The sequence below is a fragment of the Aspergillus brunneoviolaceus genome (assembly GCF_003184695.1).
Source record: "Aspergillus brunneoviolaceus CBS 621.78 unplaced genomic scaffold BO95scaffold_103, whole genome shotgun sequence".
NCBI lineage: Eukaryota > Fungi > Ascomycota > Eurotiomycetes > Eurotiales > Aspergillaceae > Aspergillus > Aspergillus brunneoviolaceus.
The window spans coordinates 97,435-106,678 of NW_020290833.1; the positions used below are offsets into that span (position 1 = coordinate 97,435).

The window sequence follows — 9,244 nt, forward strand, 5'->3', positions numbered from 1 at the left end:
CTTGGACTGTCGTCATACCGCAATGCAGCAGTCAGGATGCAATGCACGTTCGGCCCCAACAATATCAGATGCTGATTATCGCACTATCACTGTCTAATCCTGTTGGTGCATTGGTGCCAAAACCGGCCCGAGTGAGAGAGAGTAAAAAAAAAATCTCTTAAACTCCAGCAGATATGCCGATCGCTGATAACAGATGCCCTTGCCTTGAGGCTTCTATCGTATCACATGACCTTCTTATAGACATGCTACTCCGTACACCACAACCCCTTCTACCAACAACGTCATCCTCCGCATCTACCAGCGGGAACAGGCAGCCCTCAGACTCAGAGTAGGCAGAGCAGCCGCGCTACGACGTTTTGAGCGACTGAGACAGGAATTTACCGGTCTTTCTGATCCGAACCATCTCCAGCTTTTTTTCTGCTTCAGTGATCCTCGTTGGTCAGCCCGATGGAACTTAGCCTAGTTGGAAACCCGCACGGTGGATCTCATTTCACCATCCGCTTTTCATTCGCACACGAAAACTCGGAAAGGGTGAGATGCTACGAAAACCACTTTTTGACTAACGCTTTTTCACCGGTCCGCCTTTCGGAATCGAGGCATTGTTATCCGTCGGTCTGGTTTGGTTCTGCCTACAATAACGATTGTCCTTCGCGGTCAGGGCAGGCTGATTTGGAGTGACATGCAAAAAAGAAGCTCACTCTCCTGCCGGAGGACTTCTTTGCCATGTATGGATATGGACAGCAGAAGGCGAAATCTCGAATCGATATCAACATCCGGAACCTCCCCGCGCGCCCCAAGGGCAACCTTAGTCCCGTGTCGTCGTTTCTTAGTCTCTAACCAACCTGCTTGAGACAGCAATCATCTTTGCCCGTCTCGTCCGTCTCTCGCAGAAACAGTAAAATCGACTAGACTAGTTCTCTTGGGGGTTCCGCTGTCCCTGCGTGGAAAAACCGCTAGCCGATCATGGTTTTCGAAGGATCGGTGCACATCCAGGTGCCATTTAGTCCTGTTTCAACTTTTGCTCTCTAACCTCACCGCGGTTGCTACTGACGTATGTCCTTTTCTTCAGGACGGTCGAAGACAATTTACCACATAACAAACAGAGTCAAAAAAAACTGAAGTTGCTCTCTTCCCGCGCCGTGGACGAGAAATCTTCTCAATGGAATTTCCGCCTCCCCCCTCCCCCCTCCCCCCGGCCCGCGCGCCCCCTCAAACAACAAACGAAACCCATGGCTTGATCTAGCATCACCCTGGCGCGTTTTAGCATCCCGCCACAACGAAGACAAAAAAGCCGGGGCCGTAGGATATCCATTCCCCTCCTGGGGTATAGCGCAGAGATAAGCCAATTAGACTCGGAGGGCTTGTCGTCTTCTGCCGGATGGAGTAAAGACGACTGCGTAGTAAGTTAGGTTGGTTAATGGGCGTTATTATGAATGGAGCCTTAGGTTGTCTGTGAGGGCACACTCCGTAAGAGTCCTTAGTTTAGCAGACGGGGGAGATTTTTACTCGTTTGGGGGAAGGTTTGCCGGTTTTGTAGGGGAATGCATTCGTGGCTTCGCTTCGGGAGAGGCCTCTCGGAAGTCACCGTCTTTTTCCCGGTCGACTTTTTTTTGAAGGCATCCACAGCTACCATGGGATGGAGTTGTAGTAAGCGGTGTATGACAGCCCTCTTTCCGGCAAAGCTCATATACTCATACTCGTACGTACGTACGTCGCTTGCAGAGAGGATTGGGGGATCCGCTGTGCGGAACCTCGGAGCTTAGGTGATTATTCAAAACGAACCGGCTTGCGTAGGCTTTCCTTCGCATGGGGGTTGAATGTCAATCCTGTGCTAGAGTTGCTGTAGTCCGCAGGACTAGTGATAACGTTAACATCTAGTTGAGCCAAGGTCTGGGGTCTATCAATTCCAGCAGTAGCACTTTCTGGCCCTCCCGGACCCAGCGCCTACGGAGTATAGTATGTATGACATTGACATTGACATCTGATAGTCTGATAGTCTATCTGATTAACAATCGAAACGGGGTTGGCTAGATCCCTGATCGCTCGTCCGCGCCGGGGGGGGTTACAACGGGCGATCACGCACTTCTCATTCGTTGTCGGGTTTCGACCAGGATGCTTTGTCTCCTTTGGATCGTAAGATTCTGGTGGATTATTGGTTGCATGATGGTGCTTATCGACGAAGCTTATCTTGCGATGGCGACATTGACAGGGGAGGGGGAGGGGAACCGCGTGCGGAGTAGTTCGTTATCTTTTGCGGGAGGAGAGCAAGGTGCGAGTGATAAGATTGTTCCTGCACATGCATCGTGATTTCATTGGCTTGTTGGCGTCTTTTGACTTCTTTGGGCTGCAGAGGCTGGGTTTTGTGACTGGATATGGATGGGTTGTCCTGGTGGGCGGGATGGTGGCTTGGTGACTGCTCCTATTGTAGTGCTTGTTCTATTAGCAGTTTACACATTGGGTGATGGATCTTGTGGGCTTGCCACTTTTTCTGTGATAATGTATGATGCCTGTGAGATGGATCTTGAGCTTGGCTGTTGGATGGTTTACGGTATTGTCTTCGACTATTCAGTGCTCGGAGCAGATACTGTGAGACTCATGTGTGTAAGTTGCGAATCTTGAGTCCGCTTCAGGCAGAAATATATAACTCCGAGTCCTCGACAGACATACCCCCACCTTACTCCTCCCGTCGTTGTTGAATACAATTTCTAACAATGCAATGGACGAGCACCTGCTTACACGAATGATTTGGACTTACCTTGACCTTCATCAAATCGATAGCGTGATTCAATCAGCACATTAAGATAAGCAAGATATACACCGCAGCAGACAGCGGGTGGCTTGTGTGTTGCCCGATGCGACAAGTTTCTTGTTTACAACATCATCTAAACCTCGAGACAAAATGGCTGAGATCATCAAGCAATTGTGAATCATAATGAGGAGACACAGCCATCAACTGCGAAATACGCAGGGTCTCTTTGCTGCCTCTGACTCTGAGGCCATAATGCACCTTGATCGACACTCTGCATCACAATGTCAGGGATCGATCCCCAAGCGCGGGTAGCCGGCAACTAGTCAGGCACTCCCGACGCGGTCCGATCTTCCCATCCTCCATTGTTCCATGTTTCTGACGCGACGCGACGCGACTCGAAACCCCCTCGCTTATTTGTCCAGCAGCTGTTTCATGCCCGGTCTCACGGTCAACATGAATCTATCCCTGTATCAGTCCCTCGTCTGTATCTGATGCCCGACACACACATATCAGGGGTGCCGAACATCCCTGATGATCCTGACACCAGCCTCATCGGCTTCTAGAATGACACCGAACGCGATTAGCCCGATGTAGCAACGCCACATCTTTGTTGACTGCTCCAGCAACCATAGGGTCGCATGCTCAATGCGTTGCGGCTTGACTGTACATCCCGCATTTAGAATGCTCGAGACAGGTCTCGCCCCCGTCATGGAACGCCCTTGAGTGGGATGGTCGTTCTGTTCTCCCTTGGCTGGAATTAAGCTTGGGCACACACAACCATGCACATAGCCGGTTTCTTGTTACAATGCAACCTGCAAAGTGTGCAGCTGACAATGCTCATCGGCATCATGATGCCTGATGATTGGGGATCTAGTAGCCTCTGAAACATCGAATATCTCCGACCGTGCAGATGATGTGTCTTCTTGCCACTGCGACAAAAGCTAGGGACTTGCGACCATCGAGTGCCCGGGAAACCGATCCTTCAGCTGTAACAAGGGTCGGGGAATCTGAGAAAGGGTAAACTCGCCCTCAATGCCGACCGAGCATTGCCGTTTGTCTGTCTGCTGTGGAGTAGTCCGCGCCTCAGATCATGTCTTACCTCTTGGCTTCTTATTCGTGATGTGTGTCGATATCGCCAATGGCAAGATCTGGCTGCCTTTGCTCTACTGCATTGAGTTGGAACTTGTAACGTCTATTTGCGGTGAATCTCAGCTCTCCATAACGGAAACGCCTTGGCAGTTCACGGTTCATCCAGCTCGGTCACTTCTGGTTCTGGTTGGCAATTCATGGCCCGACCTTAATCTCCGCCATCCTTACAAGATCGGGATTTTCATCGTTCTTTCGTCCGTCTAATTTGCCCCCAGGCAGCCAGACGGGCAAGAGACTGCTATTTAGCCAGGATGAGAGAGGCCCTGGATTCCTAGCAACGGATCGGCGTGGTATTCCAACATTCCAACCACCCTACCGCATAGGGATCGATCGACAGGGACAGCAACACGTTACTGCTCGGGAAATGGAATGCTGTACCCAGTTTTGAGTCTCTCTTCACTGTTGCCTCGATACCGAGTCGTATCAAGTCACTTCCTGCAGCCACCTGGGTGGCGCGAGAAGCCTCAAAGCCACCCACTGTAACGGTATGCAAGGGATATTTCCTCTCCTCAGGACAGAACCTCTAAAGTGAAACATGATGTCAATGACTTTCCAGGCCGTTGGTCCCTCTGGATCTGCCGGTGGTGTGGCGGCGACGTGCTTTGTCATTGTTTTGTTGTTGTCGCTGCCTCTTTTATACTAAGCTTTGGCTGTCCACCGTCGGAATCACTGACTGCACGACCACGGAACAACCTCAACGACACCCATACTAACAACGATCAATTAGCCTCTGCCATTGATGGGCGCGACGTCCGATCCTTAGCTCCCGGTGACGCACTCAGTCAACACCATTCTCCTCTTACCTCAACCCACGCTTTCGTGCTTTCGACCCACCACTTACACTGAATAACCAGCGGATGATGCACCAAAAGATGAAACTCGATGTTGCTATAGTGACTTATTTGGCAATATTCACCGATGTTGCGAACGCTTTCTGGCGTCTGCCTTGTCGCGGACGAAGCGGTGTGGCTCGGATTGATCCCATAATGGCACCAGGGATCCCATCGGATCATGTACACGCGGTTCATGGATCGGGCGGTCAGTTCTCTTGCATCATCTGTAGCTCATCAGCATGGTCGCTGAGTTTTTCCCGATAGGATTCTCGATGTCCGCCAACGAGGCAAGTCTGAAGCAGTCGGGCTGTACGTCTTGCGCAGTGACCGAAGACAAGTCAGCATACTGGGCGCCCGCGTTGTATTTCGTGCATCAAAATGGCGATGCTGAGCTTGTCAACGAAGTCGGCGGAATGCTTGCGTTAGTTGCCCAGCTTCCGATTGTTGCCGATTTGTGTTGGTGCTGACGAAAACAGCTATTACCTTCTCAACGGCGAAAATGTGATGGCGTTCCCTGAAAACTTCCGCATGATGGCAGGAGATACATACCTGCGCGACTTCCCCTGGCCGATACCGGATCCCCCGCAGTCAGAGTGGTCTGGAAATGATCTAAAACAGGAGGCTCTTCGTCAAAAAGCTGTCGGATTCAACTGTCTGAATTACCAAAAGGACCCCGAACCCTCTCTGGGTCGTCATTTCTTGCCAAATAAGACATATTTGGATGAGCACTGCACTGAGGGCGTTCGGTTTGAATTGATGTTTCCATCCTGCTGGAATGGGAAGGATATCGACACACCGGATCACAAGTCTCACCTGGCCTATCCGTCTCTGGTGATGGACGGGGAATGCCCAAAGGGTTTCGAGCATCGTCTTGTTTCACTCTTCTATGAAAGTATCTGGGATACATACGCGTTCAAAAGCAAAAAAGGCAATTTTGTGCTCGCAAATGGAGATCCCACGGGATACGGCTACCACGGTGATTTCATGTATGGCTGGGACTCACAGGTGCTCCAGCAGGCAGTGAATACATGCACAAACATGTCTGGAGAAGTGACGGACTGCCCCGTTTTTACGCTTCAGAGTGACGAGAAACAGGATGAGTGCCGCTTCTCCGTTCCGGATGCTCTGAAGAGTGAAGACGTGAACTACCACAAAGGTGGTCTCCCGAACAACGTCGCCATCCAAAGCGGACCTGCCTATGCTAGCCCAGTCAGATACACCACCACCACTACCACCGGCGCTGGTGGCCACGGGAGACCAACGCCCGTCTACTTGGATGATCTGCCCACCGTCGGAATTGGTATTGATCTTGGGTTTTTGTCGGCCGGTCTGCATGTGGCACTGCCTACACTAACTACTTCGTCCACGACCACGACGGCGAAGGCCTGGGAGCCGACTGCTCCCCCGGTTGCAGAGGGTCCTCCTGCCCGTCCGATCACCTCCTCGAAAACCAGCGCACACACGACTTTTGCTGCACCGTTCACCGCGGCTACTTCAGTGACTTCTGTTGCGCAACCGTCAATCCCAAGTGCGTCGGTCGTATCGGAATTCTCCAGTGTAACTATCAGGCCGTCACTCTCGGCTTCGTCGTCGGCATTGTCTGTGCTTTCGACTATGGCGACGAAGTCTTCGGTCCTGCTTGCATCCGTTCCGGCTTCGTCGTCGGCGGTGTTGGCCAAACCGGTAGTTGCGCCTCCCGCAGCCTCGACTGGTCTAACGCCAACAACTCCTCAACCTTCACTTGCTGTGTCTTCAATGTTGACCTCGTCATCTATCGACGCAACATCTTCCTCGATTCCCTCGGCTCCATCACACTTGTTCGCGGTGTCATCTCCGGCTCTGGCCTCTCCATCCGCCGCCGTCCAGTCTTCGGTCTTGATTCCTCCGGCATCTAATCAAGCCCCTATCGCGTTCACCATTTCGTCTACGTCTTTGGTTTCTCCCCCGCCAGCGTCTTTCATTGCCACTCCGAGATCCTCAGTAATGGGCCTTCCTTTCTCATTCGCTGCCTCCGGTGGAGCCTCATCATCGGTACCTCTTTTTAACACCGCGAATACAACCGTGCCAACCACTCAGACCATTATGTCTGCAGCATTTATCGCTTCTCCGACCTCGCCGTCGACGGACAGCATCGTAACACCTTCGACATCGGCCAAATCTTCAGCAACAAGCACCCCACTGATCAAGACTGCCTCGCCGGTGCCAAGCACCCTCGCTGTAGCAGCCAAACCTCCGGTGTTGACCACTCCTTCGTCCACGAGCGCCCCATTAATCAAGACGACTACTCAACTGCCGAGCGCATCTGAAATCGCCCCCAAGCCAAGCGTGATCGCTCCTACCAACAGCTCACTCGCCAAGGCCCCCGCAACAGGATCCAGTACCTTTGCGGTAGTCGCTAAGCCCGCGGCGACGACGACTTCGTCAGCGACCAGCGTCCCACTAATCAAGTCCATCCTCTCCAGCACAACTCCAATAGCCAAGCCGAACGTGGCTACTCATACCACCAGTACGGCATTGATCAAAACCACCGTTTCAGCCTCGAGCACGCTTGCCATGATCCCCAGACCCGCCGTCTCTCCGCAAACAGAACCCTCCAGCTCGTTGGAAGATTCCTTTGCAATCGCCGACTGGGAGGTAATCACGACGTGGTCGCCGCCGTCTAGCACCTCGTCTGCCGAACCGGCTTCGTCCACAACAATCGTCTACGTCGAACAAGCAATTATTGTCCTTGTGGATGATCAAGGCGTCCCGATCGAGACGCAGACTGGCTCTTTGGAAACCATCTCGAAGACCACGACCACTCCCAGTGGCGGCGCTACGTCCAGCCGACCCCCTTCGAAGCGCGGTTGGTATCATAACCATCCCCACAGGCATTACCGCCACGGACATTCCCATTGATTGGAGTTGTGGGGCGGGGCGGTTCTTGTGACTTTGTTTTCTTTTCGGATATACTTATTTGCTTCTTTCTTCAAATGTCTCTGCGATGGTCCAGGCACCGTCGGATTTACGATGTACATGTTAGACACCTTAGCTTCCTATCCTCGAAGGATCGGTTGGACTAGAACTGTCGCTGTCTCTGGGAGAAACGCGCAGTTGAATTCTGTGGAATATATTGAAAGAATAAAGCTTAGTGGACGGGATTCCCGTCGCAGCTATGTTATCTGCTGCGAAGACTTTGCCAATTGTCAATGTATTCTTTTTTTGCCTCAAATCGTAACAGCCAAGTCTCAACCTACAGGATAAGCCTCGAGGTGAGATAATCTCTTAAATAACGTAAAACTACCGACTCGTCTGACCACTCGAACCTGTGCCGCTTCTGATCCCTCCTAAGCAGCCCCCTGTCGCTCGAACCCTTCTTCAACGGTAAGTATAAGATTATGCCCTCGAAGCAAGCCCCATAGAGAGGCAGGTATCCTGATGAGAGCCTTTCCTAGTGATTAGTCCCGTGCAGACTAGAGCTATTAGTCCTAGCAGGCCAGCCAGATGGGGAGTATTGGGTGAGAGACCGGCATAATCAAAGTTGTTGCCAGAAAACAAACCTGTCACCACCACCCATGCGACGCAGATATGTCCAGATCGCCTTGACGGTGGACTCAGTCAGGTGGTCGTTGGCCCGTTGGCCGCCCTCCCCCCGGGTGACTTCCAGAGCTTGGCGTTTGTCCCCATGCAGGTGCGCGTACCGGGGCATCGCGTCGTCGACGTCGTGCTGTTGCTCGATGGCAGCACTCCAACAGCTCACGAAATGCATCGCCGTCAGTCCATCCTCGGATCCCTCGCTCATCAAGAGCCCATTGCATGGCCCAGATACGCTTCCCAGCAATCGCGGACGTGTTCATGGTCACAGCAGGGCGTGATGCTCAGCGAGCCCGAATACCTGAGTGAATGAAGGAATAAGAAGAAGAGCTACTACTACCACTTCTGAGGTCGAAAGAACTTCGACAGAGATAGAGAAAGATGGACGGAGAAGGTAACCATAGGAAAGGGCTATGAAGTTCGAGAAACATGGGAAGTGGAAGATCGACGGTTCCTCAGCAAGCCACATTAGAGGCGAGAGAGTAGGGCGAAGAGAACAGTACTAAGTAAGCTCTTGATAGATCGGGAAATCGCACGTGACGAACCAAGCCACCAACCTGCGGTCATCCTTACTGGTTCTATTCAGACTGCAATACCCTGATACTCAGTTCATCTTCCAGGACGCCAATTAGGATCGGAATAGATGCTATCCACCACCCCCCTCTCCCTTCGATCCTCTCCCCCAGTCCAACCAACCCCTCACCGACAGACCCCCGTAGCAGCCCCCTCATTTTGCTAGACAACATGCCAAGCAAGTCAGCCAGTCTTTCACCAAGCACGCTGTGCTGTACATCTCCGCAGACGCGGACTCATCGAAGACGAAAGTAGAAGAAAGACTCACCATGCAGAAGTTACTCTGGCAGACACCCATACTTCCGTCCTTGTTGCAGGTTGCGCCGTTGGGTAGCTGGATCGATATTAGCTTCTAGGATTGGGGGGG

The 9,244-nt window shown here is 52.2% G+C and overlaps 1 protein-coding gene across 1 annotated transcript; it reads left to right on the forward strand.

Moving 5' to 3' along the window:
• Nucleotides 1–4,758: 4,758 nt before the first annotated feature.
• On the forward strand, nt 4,759–7,824 carry BO95DRAFT_424989 (DUF1996 domain-containing protein; the record flags this gene model as incomplete). Its single annotated transcript, XM_025584697.1, has 5 exons — nt 4,759–4,936; nt 4,996–5,152; nt 5,208–5,974; nt 7,208–7,302; nt 7,366–7,824. The coding sequence occupies 5 exons, from the start codon at nt 4,759–4,761 to the stop codon at nt 7,627–7,629; spliced, it is 1,461 nt and encodes a 486-aa protein (XP_025436890.1). The 3' UTR covers nt 7,630–7,824.
• Between the last annotated feature and the right edge of the window lie 1,420 nt (nt 7,825–9,244).